This window comes from Erpetoichthys calabaricus, chromosome 10 (genome assembly GCF_900747795.2).
Source record: "Erpetoichthys calabaricus chromosome 10, fErpCal1.3, whole genome shotgun sequence".
Taxonomy (NCBI): Eukaryota; Metazoa; Chordata; class Cladistia; order Polypteriformes; family Polypteridae; genus Erpetoichthys; species Erpetoichthys calabaricus.
This window is the reverse complement of record NC_041403.2, coordinates 117,337,187-117,355,595: the sequence shown is the minus strand read 5'-3', so window position 1 is coordinate 117,355,595 and position 18,409 is coordinate 117,337,187. Positions and strand designations below refer to the sequence as shown.

At 37.4% G+C, this 18,409-nt stretch overlaps 1 protein-coding gene across 3 annotated transcripts in view; it reads left to right on the top strand.

The window, feature by feature from the left end:
* soga1 (suppressor of glucose, autophagy associated 1) overlaps nucleotides 1-18,409 on the top strand; it is a 144,262-nt gene that overhangs the window by 85,945 nt on the left and 39,908 nt on the right. For 2 of the 3 annotated variants that reach the window (XM_028811786.2, XM_028811784.2), the window contains exons 4-7: nucleotides 7,818-7,880; nucleotides 8,358-9,611; nucleotides 15,145-15,303; nucleotides 16,822-16,962. In XM_028811786.2, the coding sequence (XP_028667619.2) occupies nucleotides 7,818-7,880; nucleotides 8,358-9,611; nucleotides 15,145-15,303; nucleotides 16,822-16,962 (1,617 nt within the window). The remainder of the gene's footprint in view (nucleotides 1-7,817; nucleotides 7,881-8,357; nucleotides 9,612-15,144; nucleotides 15,304-16,821; nucleotides 16,963-18,409) is intronic. The other variant, XM_028811785.2, reaches the window with a different exon arrangement.

Here is an 18,409-nt window from a genome sequence, read left to right as displayed (position 1 = left end):
AATTTACTTCTACCATTACGGTCAGCGGGGGCACAGTAGAAACTATTTCTGGGTACAGGGCCATTTCATCATAGGATATACTCACTCACTCATACAGGAACAATTAGGAATCATCAGTCAATCTAAGATGAACATATCTGGAATACCAAAAGATATCGGAGTGCCTAGTGTTACTATTTAAGTTTGTAATTTATTTTTTGTGTGAAATCCAGGATGGATTTATCACAATATATTCGTCTATTCTAGGGTTTTCTGACCCAAGGAATCTAATTCTGATGTTAGATTCTATCTAACATGTGTTTTGAAAAAGTTATACATTTTTAATGTCTTTCCATGAAGCCATTTTGTTTTGTTCAAAGACTACGCCATTTTGTTGAGGTCATGGCTTGAATATATAAATGTCAGCCCACGTGGTCTCTGACTATCCAAGTATTAAATAATTCCTTTGCAAAACTCTTTGGATGTAGAACATTTTTCTGGCATTTGGGTCTCTTTACCATCCTAAAGTTGATGACAGTGCAGTTTGATATTTTGGTTATGTCTTTTGCTTCTGTTTTGACTTTGCTTTCCTCTTCTAATGCTTTTATAAAAATTGTTTCTTTTTTGAGTCAGAACAACTAAGAAAAACTTCCACACACCATCCAAACTGAGCCCGAGCTTTACCTTGAACCCAGGACTGTGAACCTATAAAGCAAAAGAACTAACCACAGTTCCAAAGAATTTTGCTTTTTATTGTAATTGAAGGGTGTTGTGAACATGCCAGCTTTATAAATATGCTCTGCATTCATCATGATTGGAGTTTTTAAAGTCCTTGGAGGAACCCAATGTTTTGTGTTTTTGTGCCTAAAACTAGCCAAAACCTAAAGAAATGCATTGCCAGTGGTTGACGAGTTAAACCAAAGTTCAGTGATCAAAGTTGGCATAAATCTTCTGTTGTTTTGGAGGTCTAGTTTCACATGTCATGTAATGCTGTAACTATGGTTCACTCCTTAGGAGTCATGTAATGAATGGCAATCCTTCATGTGCAGTGAAATTTCAGACAAGAAAATCGAGAGTCCTTAAAGTTGGATAGCCTTTAAAATTAATTTATGATATGAGACTCTTGTCATCGCCATTGTTTTTCCAATTCCAGCATAGACTTTAATTTCAGATTATATTTACTCCATTTTAGCCTTCATTTGTTTGGCATTCAGTATAAATAGATAAATAATACCTACTTGATATAATTCCTTTTTTTTCTTACGTTTTGTCATTCTGTATCTCTTTATCAGTTAGTGATGACCTTTTCTTGGGAATTTGTTTATTCTCTCCGTTTCTTCTAAATTGTAACATTAACTAACCCCCAAAACTCGATACAACCTCCTTCATGAGCACATCTCTATAGCCTTAGAGACAATTTCTGTTTTAAAATTCAATGCCTTTATAACTTAGAGCTTTGTTTGAGTAATGAAAGTGACCAGCCATTTAACACCAAACAAATTTTGAAAAAACAAAAGACTGCAGTTCATTTTGCTTATGCAGGATATACTTGTGTCTGCATCATAAACACAAGTGAAGTGACCTCTAGTCAAAGGGTATGTCAAACCCAGAAAGCAGCAGTTGCTGGATCTTGTTCTCTTCACATGATTAGGAATCAGAGAGCATGACAAATTAGATAATTCTGCCAAATTTTCAAAGTATCACAAGCTTGCCACATGCTTACAGCCAATTAATGAGCACCCTAACAGTACCAGTGTCTGTATAAAGGTTTTCCAAGTATTCTAGATCCTTTTGTTTTCCTTTTTTAATTCTGTTGTGATACAGTGTACATAAGACATGAGACAGACGAGCCTCTTGTCTCTCTGTGTGGTCTAAAACACCTGCGGTCTAAAACACCTGCGTTCCTTTTCTTATGGCCACAATGTCTGCATTGTACTTCCGGGTAAGCACTCATTGGTTGTCAGCTCTCTCACACACACACACAGAGTCAGCCCCTACAACTTATGAGAAAATCTTCTTCTTTTGGTTGCTCCCATTAGGGGTCGCCACAGTAGATTATCTTTATTGATATCTTGCTGTCCTCTGCATTTTGCTTCATTACACCCACCAGATTCATGTCCTCTCTCAGCACTTTCATTAACCTTCTCTTAAGCCTTCCTCTTTTCCTCTTACCTTAACAACCTTCTCCCAATATTCCCAGCATCTCTCCTCTGCACATGACCAAACCAACGCAATCTCGCCTCCTTGACTTTGTCTCCTAACCATCCAACCTGAGCTGACCCTCTAATGTACTCATTTCTGATCCTGTCCATCCTCATCACACCCAATGCAAATCTTAACATCTTTAACTCTGCCACCTCCAGCTCTGTCTCCTGTTTTTTGGTCAGTGCCACCCTCTCCATCTCATCTAACATAGCTGGTCTCACTACCATCTTGTAGACCTTCCCTTTCACTCTTGCTGGTACCCATCTGTCACAAATTACTCCTGACACTCTTCTCCACCCATTCCACCCTGCCTGCATTCTCTTCTTCACCTTTCTTCCATATTCCCCTAGGCCCTAGTGAGTTTTTGGTGTGTGGGGTAATTGCCCTGCGGTGGATTGGAGCCCTCTCCAGGGTTTGTTCCTGCCTTGTGCCATATGCTAGCTGTGATAAGACTCTTGCCCGCACCCCTGTGACCCTGGTTGGGATTAAGTGGGTTAGAATTACTGCTAAGAATCCTTGAATTCTTCTTCTTTTTGTATTATATTACTTATTATTTTAAAATGTGCTTTTTGCTCCCACCAGCAGATATATTCAGGCACTTGTGCAAATAAGATGGCAGGTAAGAGTGAAGCAGCTCATTCAGTCCATCATATGCAATTTGGCTACTTTGGGAAAGCCTTTAACTGGTGATTTTTGTGTGGAGTTTGCATTTTTCCATGTATCTCTGCATATTACTCCAGCTACCTCTCAAAGAGAAGTTTGTTTGACTGACTCACTGGTGAGTCTAATTTGGCCGATGTGCATGAGTGTGCTTGAGTGTGAGATGCAGCTGCTGCCAGAATAAAATCTCAAGTTCATGAAATATTGCAATGGAAACAGTTGGTTCAGAAAAAGAATGAATGAATGCTGAGTCTTTTCTGAGTCGGAGTGCAGATTAGTGAATGAGTGAGTCATTTATTTATTTACTGTTCACTATCACGGGTAAAATAACGCGCTACAGAGTAGGAGACAAAGTGAAGAATATTTCCAACTCTGCTCTTTTAAAGGCACCTGCCTATGTTTATACCATCATGGGCTAAAGGGAAAGTGCCTGCTAAAGAACGGCTCCCTAGTTTGAGTTTTAGGAGCTTTAAGGTGGACATTTTGAGAACCCAAACTTGTAATACAGTATAAGACAGGTGGCGCAGTGGTAGTGCTGCTGCTTTGCAGTAAGGAGATTGTGGGTTCGCTTCCTGGTTCCTCCCTGTGTGGATAGCGCTTTGAGTACTGAGAAAAGCGCTATATAAATGTAATGAATTATTATTATTAAGACGCCAGCTAAAATAGATTACTTTTTTCCTTTTCTGATTATTTAATAACAACTAGAGGGAGTAACTCAAGTTTGTAAGTTGTATTTGAAATGTAATAGTTGCTCCTACAGAAAGGTCCTCAGTCGCGATAGTGGACTCTTATTAAATAAGCACTCCCTTTTTTGCAAACTGCACTTCTTCTTACAACCAGCTATTTATTTCCCTGGGCATAAAATGGCTGATATGGGTCTGAATTGCTTAGCTTCAGAAATCTGCTGAAATCAGGCAGAAATGAGTTCAGATAATGGCAGAGCCTGGCATCTGATCAAGAAATTGGTAGGAATGAAAATCACTGCCCACAGGGTGTCTCAAAGACTGACATTTATCTTCTGTAGCGTACAGAACAATATCTCATTTCCTGAAATGTAATTTATTTTTTTGATATTTAAATATAATAGAGTATCACACTGTAGCTTTCTAATGGTTCCTAATTGATCCACGTGCAGTGCTCTCTTTTCATTTTACCCTTGAGGGTTATTTGATGAATATTTTACTCAGCAGAGAGCTCAAGTTAATACATTCTTTTGTGTTAGCCTCAGGGATCCATTATTGCCTCAGTAGTTGTTTAATTTCTTAGCATCCGCCCTGTAATGAGGTGTCAGAATTGAGCAGTAATAACACCACGGGTGGCATGAGAATGTTCTACATTAATTTCACCACTGGATCACATCTGAATCCCTCTTTCCACGTATTTGTGTGGAATGTTTGGGTTGGTATGATGACGACAAGATGTTAGCCTGACAACTGCTTGGGAAGTCTGCTGGCATCCTGTTAATGAATTTGTCATTTTTCAGAGTTCTCTGTCAGTTCAGGGTACAAGCATGTGAAATGGAGACACCACTGTAAAAATTTTTAAGTTCCTGGTTCAGTGTAGGAAAAATAAATGAGAACTTCTTGCTCCTGGTGTGAAGAGAGGATGCTTGTAGATAATACATATAGCGAGTAGGCAAGTAAACAACTTCACCAATGGAGATCTCAATTTATTATCACATTTGGGAAATGGTCTTCTGGGAGCCTTACTGCATTCTCTGGGTGATAATTGCACGCTGTGTCTAGGATGCACGTTGCAGCTTACATCAGCCTTCTGGCGACCCCCGGGACTGAATGACTGGGGTTTTATAAGTGTAAATGTGTACTGGATTTGCAGTGGGAGTTGGAGATGTGTGCAGATGCAGAGCTGAAATGGGAGTTGACATAAAAGATATCTTGTGTCTTGGCTGGGGGTATTTTTTTACAGTTACTAGTAGTAAATATTTTTAAAGATAGAAGTTTCCTATTTCACAATTTTACATTTGGATATATCGCTCATAATACTTACCAATGCATATGCATAATATAATACATGATACCAGCAAATATTTTTAAATTCATTGGTTATACAAAAGAATATATTTTAATAAGTTAAAGGACTCCTTTGTTGCCAAAGACATTGATTTCAGTAAAGGCATGTTCTGTATCATAATTTAGTACAGTAGGTCAAAATTTGCTCTCATATTTTGTTGGTTAAGTTTTAAAAGACAACAATAATGATACAGCAGTGCAATATTTCAAGTATTTAATGCATTTTCTGGAAGGATTATACCAGTTATCTGCTTCTATTTTCCTGCCTCAGAGACCAGTAAGAGAAGAAGATGCCGCATTGTTGCATCCTCCACCCCCACCCCCCCACTGTGAGCATGAAGAATGTGTGGCTGTTATCTGTCTTTTTAAAAAAAAAAAAAAATCTATTGACATTTACAAACATTTATTAGAAAAATGTTTGTGACATTCAACACTATGAATTGTACAATGTTATTTTGTTCTTTTGTTAAGTCCCTTCAAAATTAGCATTTCTGATTAAAATGTAAATTTTTAAAAAATAAAAACTGATTTCAAAAATATAAATTGCTTAATATCTAGACAATGGATACAAACTGATAGGGTATCGATCTAGGACCTAGTGAGTGTTATAATGAGATCTCTTGTCAGAGAAGACTACATTTCTCCTTTAAATAAACATCCACTTCAGCAGGCAACTCGTAGTGTGTGAAAGGGTAATTAAAGATTCTCCGCCCCCCCCGATGTTACCCCTCGTCGATCCAAAGGATCCATTTCAAAGTGAAAAAAAAATAAAAAACACAGATTTGGTTTAAGTGCTTACTTTGTTGGTATTTATGGTTAAGAAAGAAAATACGTTGTAATAATTACCAAACTGAACTGAAGAAAGAAAAATAATACTTTTTATATTTTGGAGTTTCCCAGCTATAAGGAGTAGACAGTCTTAGGCAGTATTTAAATATTCCATGGAGTTGGAAAATATGATTTGTTAGATGAAGCACTCAGTCATTTTATATGATATCATTCTGAACGCCTCATAAATAAATGGTACTGCTGGCTTCTCTTTTTCCATGTCTCTTTGCCAAATGCTATTATTTGTGAACACAGAGACAGGTTTTGAGAACTATCATGAATAAAGCATTGTCAAGATTTGTTAAAAAAAAAAAATAAAAACCTTGTACTTGTTATTGATTAAATGATATTCAGAAAATTGGATAGTGGTATTCACATACTGTGTGCCGAAAAAATGCAAATAGTTGATTCTTTCTTTCTTTCTTTCTTTCTTTCTTTCTTTCTTTCTTTCTTTCTTTCTTTCTTTCTTTCTTTCTTTCTACTTGACAAACCACAGAAAGGCATGTTCATACAGTATTAACGCAGTTTAAATGTTTGTAGAAGGTAGACTTCAAATTATACAGCTCTGTATAAATATGGAAAAAAAATGTCATGTCATTTTCTAAACTGCTTAATCCAGACAAGGGTCTTGTGGGAGGGTGGGCTAGAGCCTATCCCCACTAGCACAGGGCACAAGGCAGGAATAAACACTGGATAGGGCACCAGTCCATCACAGGGTGAACACACCCACACACACACATCAAGGCCAATTTAGCGTCATCATTTCACCTAATCTGCATATCTTTGAAATGTGGAAGGAAACTGGAGCACCCAAAGGAAATCCACACGGACACGGGGAGAACTTACTGTCAATACATAATTTTTACAGTATAGTAGTACTAGTAATAAAGGAAGTATTGCAATGTGTAACACACAGTGACATTCGTACTTGTATGTCTGAACAAAATACAACATGTTACCACTCTCATGGTGCTATGATCTGTTCCTTATCCATATTCACTTATGGTCCCAGTTCCAGAGAAAAAAAAAACCTGAGGAAACTGCACAAGATATCAGGACAAAAAATTAAATTGGTAAACCAGGTGTTCATTCATTTTAATTCAATTTTCAATTCAGTTTACCTTTGTATATCACTCTTCACTGAGTGCTTGTGGTAAACACTGTGGCAGTTTACAGGTACATACAAATGTAAGCTATACAAATAACTAATTACATAATGAGTACACATAAAGAGACAGATTTGTTTAAACAGACAGGAGATGAAGTGTCTATTAGTCCATTAATTAATTGTTGAATGGCTGATGAGGAACAGCATTGTGGTACCCTGTATATATGGTTAGAATGTAATTTTGGTAATATTAGTTTCACTGAAGAGGAAAAACTGGGCATCCAGAAGGACTAGTTTGTAGCATTGACACACCACATTATTGAGTTAATCCAAATTCAATGTAGACTTGAGGTGACATTGAATGATCTAGTTTACGATGTCAATACCGAGTAACTCTTGGGACATTATTTTGCTGTCATCTAGCAGATAAAATAACATTATACTGTAAGAGTCATGAATATTTCAGTGCAATTTGCTACTGTAAGGTAGCGCATCAAAATTCATAAGCGGGGTGGAGACTTCAAAACACAATGCTATGTAAACAAGAAGGTGTAAAGCCAGTTGTACAACAAATGGAAACTGAACCATTAGTTGAATCAAGCGATAGTGATGACCGTGTGATTTGCTCATCAGCCATTGATACGGATAATCAAACTAATACTTACAACACTGTACAACCAAATCACTGTGATATTCCTGGTTAGTTTGTTGAGTAAAGGGTCACTGTGCTGCAAGTAGGTGCATGGGGAAAAATGATTATGATCAAGTAGGAAGACAAGTAAGACGTGTCACATGAAAGACATGTACTAAATCTACCAGCAGTACAGCAGTAGACACTAGTTATATGTTTCCTACTGTATATATATTATTGTTTTGATTTTTACATGTTTCTGTTACACATAATAACATGTTTTCTTGTTGGAAAAAAAATTCAACATTGTTCTCTTTTTTTCCAGAGGTGAACATCACACTAAAGAGATTAAAACATTCATTTTTTTGTCTTTTAGAACTCCTTGAAGAAAAGAGGAGTACGTTCTGTTGGCAAGACAGACAAGAAACCATCGCCTCAGGTAAAGAATAAATGCTTATTGCCTGTGACCTCCTTGAAATGCTCAGAGGGTAGAATATGAGCTTTGTTGACCTACAGATGTTTATATTTTATACAAGACTATTATCTTTACCTAGAAGGATATTAAAAGTGCAAGCTAATGCTAATATTTTTGAGTGGTTTCTACATTAGTTAATAATAGAGATTAAACATGAAGGAAATGGGCTGAATAAAATAAACTAATGAAGTAAACATTCTGTTTTTACTGCAAGATGTAATCTGAGAGCTACTTTTTTCCCCACAGAACCTAATCTTTATTGTCAGTCAAGACTTAAGTGTATCCGGAGTTGGAATATTTTGAACTGAAGCTATTCCAAGATATTTATTGTACCCTACTGATGTTTTTAACGTTACTGCTCTCATTATTGTCAGTTGGTTGTAAAATTGGATTTTATGCACTACTTTAATTAATGATTTCTCTTTGTGTCTTTGATTGCAGGAGGACAGTGCTGATCTCAAATGCCAGCTACACTTTGCAAAGGAGGAGTCAGCCCTTATGTGTAAGAAGCTCACAAAGATGGCAAAGGATAATGAAAGCATGAAAGAGGAGCTGGTTAAGTATAGGTCTTTGTATGGAGATCTTGACAGCTCACTGTCCATAGAGGAGGTAGCCGATTCACCCCATTCCAGAGAAGCAGAGCTAAAGGTTCACCTAAAGCTAGTGGAAGAAGAAGCCAACATTCTTAGCAGGAGAATTGTGGAGCTAGAAGTGGAGAACCGTGGTCTGAGAGCTGAAATGGATGATATGAAGTGCCAAGGTGACCGTGAACATGGAGGCCACTTGTTACTGGCTTCCACAAATTATGGTGAAAATGGAGAAAGTATAATAGAACTTAAAAGGCACCTCCAGTTTGTAGAAGAAGAGGCTGATCTTTTGCGACGTTCCTTGTTAGAGCTTGAGGAACAGAATAAAATGTTAATGAATGATCTAAACAAGTACAAGTCAGACCATGACCTGGATACCACCATGTCAGAAGACAGCTGTTCTGTCATAAGTGAGCCATCACAGGAGGAGCTGATTACTGCCAAACTCCAGATTGGTGAGCTAAGCGGGAAAGTAAAGAAGCTTCAGTATGAGAACAGAGTCTTGCTATCAAACCTACAGCGCTGTGATCTGGCCTCCTACCACTCCACTCGACTTGCGATGGAGACTGATGCTGAGGCAGGAGACTCGGCCGAATGTGTTCCAACAACCTTTAGGAGAGAAGGTCCCATCGGTGGAGAGAATGATTCTGGGGAGAACAGGGAACAAAAGAACAGAATTAAGGGCAATCACAACAGAGATACTTATGAGATGTGTGCACCTGAGATTCTCAGAGGCAAAGATTACGATGATCTTATTGCCATTAAAGATCAAGCATCACTTGTTACTAAAGCCATAGAAATGCTGATGTCAGAATCCAATGGGTTCATGTCATTTTCTAAGCTCTGTCCGAATGTTGAATCAACAGATCCGAGTCTTAGCGAAAATTTGGAAAGAAATGAATGCAACATTGACATAAAGTTTTTCAATGCCCTTAATATGCGATTGAGTGCCTTACAAAGAGAGTTGTCCATCTTTATGGAGAAGGTAGACACCCTTGGAGACTCATTGAGTGAGCAAACAGAAGCCATTGTGCCGTATAGTCTTCTAACTGAGCCACAAGACTCTTTAGCAGATGTTCCAAGAAAAGAACTTGGCAGTGATCAGAAGGTAAGAGGGCTTTTCCTGTTACAAGAATGCATTTTTGATTTAACATATTAACCAAAATAGGGCAACAGCATTCTGGATATGTCCATTTTAAAACCTTCAAGAATACAGCAAACAGTGTTTGTATGCATGGCAATGCAAGTGTACTAAAAACTTCCCAAACCACTTGACTAACAGTGTTTGCATGGAAGTAGAGGGAGAAGTGGAAAGTGAAATTTATCAAAGTCTCATACATCACCAGGGTTTCCAGTCCTCAGCAGCATTAGCGTTCAAAGAAAAGACAACTCCCACAGCAATTGTAAGATAATTTGTTTTTGTTATTTTGCTGATTTTGGATAGATAGATAGATAGATAGATAGATAGATAGATAGATAGATAGATAGATAGATAGATAGATAGATAGATAGATAGATAGATAGATAGATAGATAGATAGATAGATAGATAGATAGATAGATAGATAGATAGATAGATAGATAGATAGATAGATAGATAGATAGATAGATAGATACTTTATTAATCCCAAGGGGAACTTCACATTTTAATTTGGAGTTAAATGTGGCTCCTAAAATAAAAATATATATATATATTCCTACTGAATTAAAAGTTAAATGAGGCTGTTCAAAATGTGTAGTGCAGAAAAAATGCAGAGATTGGGGTTTGGGCTTTAAAGTTAAGTGATACTTTACTATTAAAGAGGTAATTAGAGGAATTATGTCTGGCTGGATATATGATCCTAGATGTATTCAAGCAAATCTGCAAAGCTGAACGAGATATTATAGTTAATTATAGGCTGTGAAAAGTGTTTTAAAATCATAGTGTGCTGTTTGTAGGGTTGGCTGAGTCGCGAATGTATGCCTGGCTGCTAAAGTTAACCTTCATGTATTATTCATTCTTTTTCATTAGGTTTATACTGCAGACATAAATAATATATACATTTTTATATAAAACAATTATAAATTAAGCTGTAGGTCAAAAAAAGGTTAAATATTTTAAACAAATTTGCAGCACTAACTCCTGTGCATTTCACTTTCAAACCATGTATAATTCAATATTGTAATGCCCTTTTAATAGCCAAAGCAAGTTGTAAAATTTGTTTGGTTCACGCAGTGTGGATTGAATTGTGCAGCTATGTTTATTGATGGTAATCGGGCTGCCCATGTCCATTTGTTTATGTTTCTATGACTTTACATTTTTGCAATAAGCTCTGGTCATCAGACAGAATAAAGGCAAATGCAATTTATAAAATGCTTGCAATATAAATAAGTGCCGGCTTTTGCCATTAGCCATGGCCATTTTTACTATGTCTTTTATTGCTAGGGGAGTGTACTTGCAATCCACTGTGATTAAGCAGGCAGGTGGCCTAGGGCCTTGCACATTTGATTTTGAGGTACATGTTTTCCAGTTCAATTCCTGTGTCCTAATCACACTGTGACCCTTTACTTACCCTGCCTTTCTTCTAGGACAGGGAACCTTGTTATTTTTCATGTTTAAATATAACGTGATTTGGATTAGGTTCTTTTCCTTTAAATGGAACCTATGGTATTTAGGGTGACAGAGAGAAAGTGAGGTTGTTTTTAGGATAAGTCAAAAATGATCTTTAATGATTTTACTAGGCAGAAATCTGACTCATATAACACATTTTTCAAAATCAATATCAAAGTCAATGTTAACATTCTATGAAAGTTGTTACCAGGCTAAGCCAGTCCTTTGTTTTCTTTTTTTCTTTAGTGCTAGACTATTGTAGATCTTTACTTTTGATAGATGTAAAAGTGCCCTGTGTTGGCTGGGATTGGCTCCAGCAGACCCCCGTGACCCTGTAGTTAGGATATAGCGGGTTGGATAATGGATGGATGGATGGATAGATGTAAAAGGACAGACGTAGTGTAATACACGTCACCATCTTTTATATCCGCAGCATGATGATGTCACAGCTTGTGTTGCTGTCTCCCTTCATGGCTTGCAACAGGTGTTGTTGCTGACAGGAATATTGTGGTCACTATGAAAATAACACACAAAATGGTGCCCCCTGTCAGACCAACTGGGTGGAATTACGAAAAAAACTATAAAAATTAATAACAGTAAAAGAGCAGTTTAGAAAATCCAAATGTAAAGTTCAATGAATCAGAATGCTTCTAAATGTGAAATAGTCAGGTTAAAAACTAAAACAACACGGATCAGTGCATACACACTGGAATCCAGACACTCCACACAAGAGTTTTGCCTGCTTGCTTTTGTTTTTGATTCAATGTTATTCATTGATTCTGTTACTATTTTTCATCATTATTACTTTAACTTTATTGTCGAGAATGCATTAGAAATTGTTTTTTTTATGTTTTCATTTTCTTTTACCATTCTCCGTGTTCTTTGATGGGAGCTGCCATTTTGTGCACATGGACATTGCCTACTGCTGGGCAATGTTATATGCACCTGCGAGACATGATTTCACTTAAAAAGAAGGAGTACTCAGGACAAACCATCCAAACTTGGACTAATCAAAGGATAGATTTTATTTGAGACTTGAGCTCAAACACCAAGTTATAAAAGGAGTAATGAGTGAAAGTATTTCTTGTTATGACTCTTGTTACTTTTTATGACTTATATTCTAGTTTGGTCCTAGTGATGTTTCTCACTGAGCCAGATGTTTAATATATATATACATATATAACCATAAGTGAATTTTGCTTAAAACTGGGTGGGAACAAGTAGTTGGCTCACTGAGTGCCACATTTCTAAATCGATCCAATCCCTAGTGAAGGCGACATTCGAAGTACAGGCAGTGATTTTGAACCGTGAAGAGCAGCGATGCTCTGGTTAACTTGGTTCAACAGAACACAAACATCTGATTATGACAAACTGTCTACAACCAAAATGTCACCTATAAAGATCCCTATTAAACATCTATATCTGTGTCACATATGTAGAGAACACTTTGCATGTGTTAAAAATAAACATATTTCTGTAACATCAGATTATACATCAGCATTCAAAGACATCAATGGACGAATCTTAAAATTGATATAGTGGACAGATTCAATTTTGGCTTCTGCCTTGAGCCCAGTGTTGCTAAGATGGGCTTTAACTCCTTGCAGCCCTCAGTTGGATAAAGCAAGTTCACAGAATAGATAGACAGATGGAGAAATTCAAGTGGATAAGATAACTGAAGAGTAGATTAGAACAGACCAAGAGAATAAGAGCAATATTAATCAATACGAAAGAAGGAACTTGTTCACAGACATCAGGTAAAGACTAGTGGCAGAAATGGATGTCCAGAACCTGTTTCTGGACAGAACGTTAGAACACTCTAGACGAGAACATGCCATTCAGACCGACAAAGCTCACCAGTCCTATCCACTTAATTCTTCTAAAATAATATCAGGTGTAGTTTTGAAATTCCCTAAAGCTCTACTGTCTATCATACTACTTTATAGCTTATTCCATGTGTCTGTGGTTCCCTGTGTAAAGAAACACATCCAATTGTTTGTGCAAAATTTACCCTTAACATGTTTCCAACTGTGTCCCCGTGTTCTTGATGAACTTATTTTAAAATATCAGTCTTGATCCACTGGACCAATTCCCTTTGTAATTTTAAAACTTTAATCATATCTGCTTTTAATATTCTTTTGATTAAACTGGAAAGGCTCAGCTCTTTTAATCTTTCCTCATAATTCATCCCCTGTAGCCCTGGAATCAGCCTAGTTGCTCTTCTCTGGACTTCTTCTAGTGCTGCTATGTCCTTTTTGTAGCCTGGAGACCAAAACTGCACACAGTACTCCAGATGAGGCCTCACCAGTGCATTATAAAGCTTGAGCATAACCTCCTTGGACTTGTACTCCACTCATCAGGGCCCTATATAACCAAACATTACGTTAGTTATTAATGATGGTAATGCTGATTATGACACATTTGTGCAGCACCCCAAATGTAAAATAAATTAACTAGTTAATCTTTACTGTACACTTCATCAGCCTTCCAAGAGCAATTGCAGAAAGTGCTTTGCAAGTCATCTCTAACAATATTAATATCAGCAAGATGTGATTTTGCACATATAAACCAATTTCAAACAAACAAAAAAATGAGAAGGTACCGATGTCAGTTTTAATATCATACAGTAATGGCTGTTAAAACATTTTTTCTCTTGTCCCTATTTTGCCTTTTTTTGTCTTCAAGAACCACAGAATCACCGGCGACGGTCATCCCAGGGGAGTACCCCAGTGGAGAATCCGAAGGGGGTGGGTGTTGTCTCTCTTGGAGGGTCGTCATCAACAGTTATCTAGGGTGGGGTTGTCCCCCTTGGGGAATCACAGATACACATCATAGCAGAATTGAGCTTAGACTGCCCATAGTGACCTATCGCAAACTGTGACCCTTTCCCGTCAGGTACAACTGTGTAACACGACTCCAAACATCCCAATTTCAGACCATTACTTTAAAAACATATGCCATAAAGGTTTATTTCTAATAGATATTTAAAATTAAATGATGATAATTATTACTATTAATGTTAATAATAAAGTTGGTGTATAATTACCATAAAAACAGCTCCTATTGTTTCATGGAAGGCAGCTTTAAGAGTACCAGGTTTTTTGCTGTTCTTCTAAGTTGTAGGCATGTTCATATAAGTTAACAAAATACATTTTAATTTCAAATCAGTACTACAGCAATAACCTGAACATTTTAGTGGTTTCATGTTCTTTTTGTAAATTTGAAAGTAACAAGTCTCAGAGGTATTACCCTGAATGAACCAAACAGGTTAGCTGAAAGTGTAACTGTTCAAGTTACTGATGAGGATTCACAAATTGTGTGATTTATGATGTTATCTGACAACTTTCTTATGATAATGTTTCTTATTGGGATTAGCCTTTGTCTTTACAAGTGGTCTGGTCCCCTGTCTATGTTATGGTCAGCCCTGTAGTCTCAGATACTTTCAGTGTGATACTTAATGGTTCCAGGAAACTGTAAGCAGTAACAGATAAATATTTTGTTTAGGAATTTTATTTGGAAATAATAAAGGTTAGGAAAAAACATTCTTCTGTTGGATATTACTGGCCTGTTGTTTGTTACCTGCCAAGCTGTTTAGTGAATACTTAAAGCCAGTCTTTCCAAACATGGCTTGTTAGCATGAGCTTGTCTTTATTTTTCACTGCCACAGGGAATTTTAGGGTATCCTTTCTCCCTCTCACTGCATGTGCACCATAACTGGTGTTTGCACACTTTTTCCCTTTCTTTCTCTCTGTTTTTCTTTCCCAACAAAACACAAACATAAACCCCAGGCACAACTCCAGCCCATACTCCTACTCATTGTTCTTTTAATTTTGTTTTCCACACTGTCTTACACCACTGTGATTAATCTGTTTTTCCTTTACATACTTTTCTTTGTCTTGTAGTTTTTGATGTTTATGAGAGCCATTTTATTTTTGTATTTTCTGTTTTGCCCCTCCCAAATTGCACCCAACTCTTCCTCCTCCTCCTCTTTCCACCTCCCCTTTCTTTATCCTTTGTTTTGTTCTCATTAACCTGCCCATGCATGCATGCAGCAGCCTGAATTTAGGGGCCAAATGGAGCGGGAGATAGCCGGTCACATCCAAGGACCACAAGACATTTACCTTAATGGTATAACTGAAGACCACAACAACGAAAGTGACCAAGATGCCAAGGTCAATCGATGGGGTGAGCAAGACATCCTTTCAATTGAGGTAAGCTCAGCTTGAAAACAATGCTTTTCTACTTTTTTCTACTTCTATTTTGTCGGTTGAGGGGATAGAAATATGTGATCTATGCCACAAAACATACAATAACAAAACCATCTACCTCTTTGTTATTTTTGTTGATCTCAGTTGGTATCATAGGGTTATCCCAGAGGCATTAAGTACAAGTCAGGAACCAACTCTGAATGGGGCACACGCATGAAAATTCCCAACTCTTAAGATGCAATTAAAAGAGCAAATTCTGCAGAAAAATGTAAATTAATAGAAAATTGACAAAAGAGAGTTAAGAACCTAAAAGATGGCAAAAAACAAATATTTCTACGTTTGTTATTAATGTGAATATCACACTACTATTTTCTAAATGCAAGTTAAGAGAAAAAAAGACCAGCTAATTCAACTATGAGATTATTTCGACATAAAATGGCTCACTGGTTGTGAAACTGGTTACAACAAAATATGAAGCCACAGGGGTCTCCCAGGAAAGAACCTGGCAACCACTGATCTAGATAACAGTTTAGTATGAGAAAGACAATGACTAAATGGTGGTTTTTCAGCATATTCCATTCAGCACTTTATTATCGGCCCTCTGCTGCAATTCAGGGTCAAAGCACTTTTCTGACTATTGAAATGAAAAACTGACAAACATGTATAAATGTCCAAGTATGTAGATCTGTTTTACAACAAAAAAATGTATCTCATAGTTCTCATCTATCTCATCTATGTAAATCATAGTTTGCAATTATACTGAATAATTTTTATAGTAGCACATCTGTTCAAGGGAAGAAGTGTGTCCTTGAACAGTTTATCTTATTCAGAGGGGTATGAATCTGTGCTGGAGTCACAGTTTACTCATCACATCAACTCTGATATTAGAATGAGTGCACAAAGTCAGGCCAGTCAGGGGAAAAAATTTAATTATGTGCATTAAGATAGTGAGCATTTAGTGTGTATTTCAAATCCAAGCTTGATAGAGCCTTGCAAGTTGATTTAGGCCAAGTTCAAAAAGGCAGGTGCTATAAGGCTCCTAGGGCTTTCATAAAGAATGATGTGTGAAACTTCTTAGCTGGAGGACTTCTTTAGCATAATTCTGTACGGGAATGTACCATCTACTAAAAAACAAAGTTACTTTAACATTCACACTCTAATATGATTTGATTCAGGCTTAGCATGTATTGTTCCCTTTCTAAACCAGTAAACATGATCTTGTTTGAACTGCATGTGCAAGTCATGCTGTGGGACATGACTGTCTGTCTAATGAGCATGAGATCTGTTTTGTAGATATAATCCCACCCATTTAATTTGTGTTATCAGCTGCTAATCAGGTGGACCCTAGTATGTATCTCCTGAACATGAAACCACAGGTATCCAAAGCAGACTAGAGTTGTAAAGGTGGTAAATTTTGCTAACACAATAAAGACAAAATACTGTGTTGCGATTGGAACTTCTGATTTTCCTTCCCATTAATTATTTCATTGCTGAAATTGTGTTCTTCTTTTATTTTTTAAGCGGCCATCAGAACAGATCAAAGAGTTGCAGTCACTTCTCTACGAGGCAAAAGAGAGTATCCAAATCCTGCAAGAGCAGCTGTCTCAGGAGAGGCAGAAATACAGAGAAGATGTCGAATGCTTTGCTCAGAGGATCACACAGGTTTGTACAAAAATAGCAGAGTACCATGACAGCTTTAAAGCTGGGGGGGGTTTGTTTACTTTTTTGAACAGCCAGTAGACAGATTGATGATTTTAAATTGGTCCTGTATGAGTGAGCATGAGTGTGACTGTTGAGGTGGGTTTCAGTCCTGTTCCCAATGCTGCTGTGTCAGGATGAATGGATGGGGTCATGGCAAATGTTGTTTTTTTTATTTGTTTTTCAGCATCTGAATTTATTTAGAATTAAGAATATGGGTATACACCTGGTATTTCTCAATCCTTATTCACTATTAAAGATCTCAAAAACTTAATACTTTCCAATTGAGGTGCCGAAGATATTATAGTTCTGTGTTCAGACACTTAGTAAATTCATTTTTAAAGGAAGGTTCTGGTTAGAAAATTATAAAACAAAATTTTGGTTACAGTAATCCCTCCTCCATCGCGGGGGTTGCGTTCCAGAGCCACCCGCGAAGTAGGAAAATCCGCAAAGTAGAAACCATATGTTTATATGGTTATTTTTAGAATGTCATGCTTGGGTCACAGATTTGCGCAGAAACACAGGAGGTTGTAGAGAGACAGGAACGTTATTCAAACACTGCAAACAAACATTTGTCTCTTTTTCAAAAGTTTAAACTGTGCTCCATGACAAGACAGAGATGACAGTTCTGTCTCACAATTAAAAGAATGCAAACATATCTTCCTTTTCAAAGGAGTGCAAAGCAAGCAGTCAAAAAAAAAATCAATACGGCTTTTAAGTATGCGAAGCACCGCCGGTACAAAGCTGTTGAAGGCGGCAGCTCACACCCCCTCTGTCAGGAGCAGGAAGAGAGAGAGAGAGAGAGAGAGAGAGAGAGAGAGAGAGAGAGAGATAGCGAGAGACAGATAAAAAAAATCAATACGTGCCCTTTGAGCTTTTAAGTATGCGAAGCTCCTTGCAGCCTGTCCTTCAGGAAGCAGCTGCACACAGCCCCCCTGCTCACACCCCCCTACGTCAGCGCAAGAGAGAGAGAGAGAGAGAGAGAAAGTAAGCTGGATAGCTTTTCAGCCATCTGCCAATAGCGTCCCTTGTATGAAATCAACTGGGCAAACCAACTGAGGAAGCATGTACCAGAAATTAAAAGACCTATTGTCCGCAGAAACCCGCGAAGCAGCGAAAAATCCGCGATATATATTTAAATATGCTTACATATAAAATCCGCGATGGAGTGAAGCCGCGAAAGGCGAAGCGCGATATAGCGAGGGATCACTGTATTCAGTTTTCCAACATTCCTACTCAGGATAAACAGATTTGTGCTGTTTCACAGGCATTAGCATATTTTTATTTACTAGAATATTGGACGTTTGTGACTTATCCTAAACCCTCAGAGTTTTTTTCTGTAGGGTATATTACCATGTGTGTGAACATTGTAATAATAGGTATTTTTTATTATTTTCCATTAATTATATAC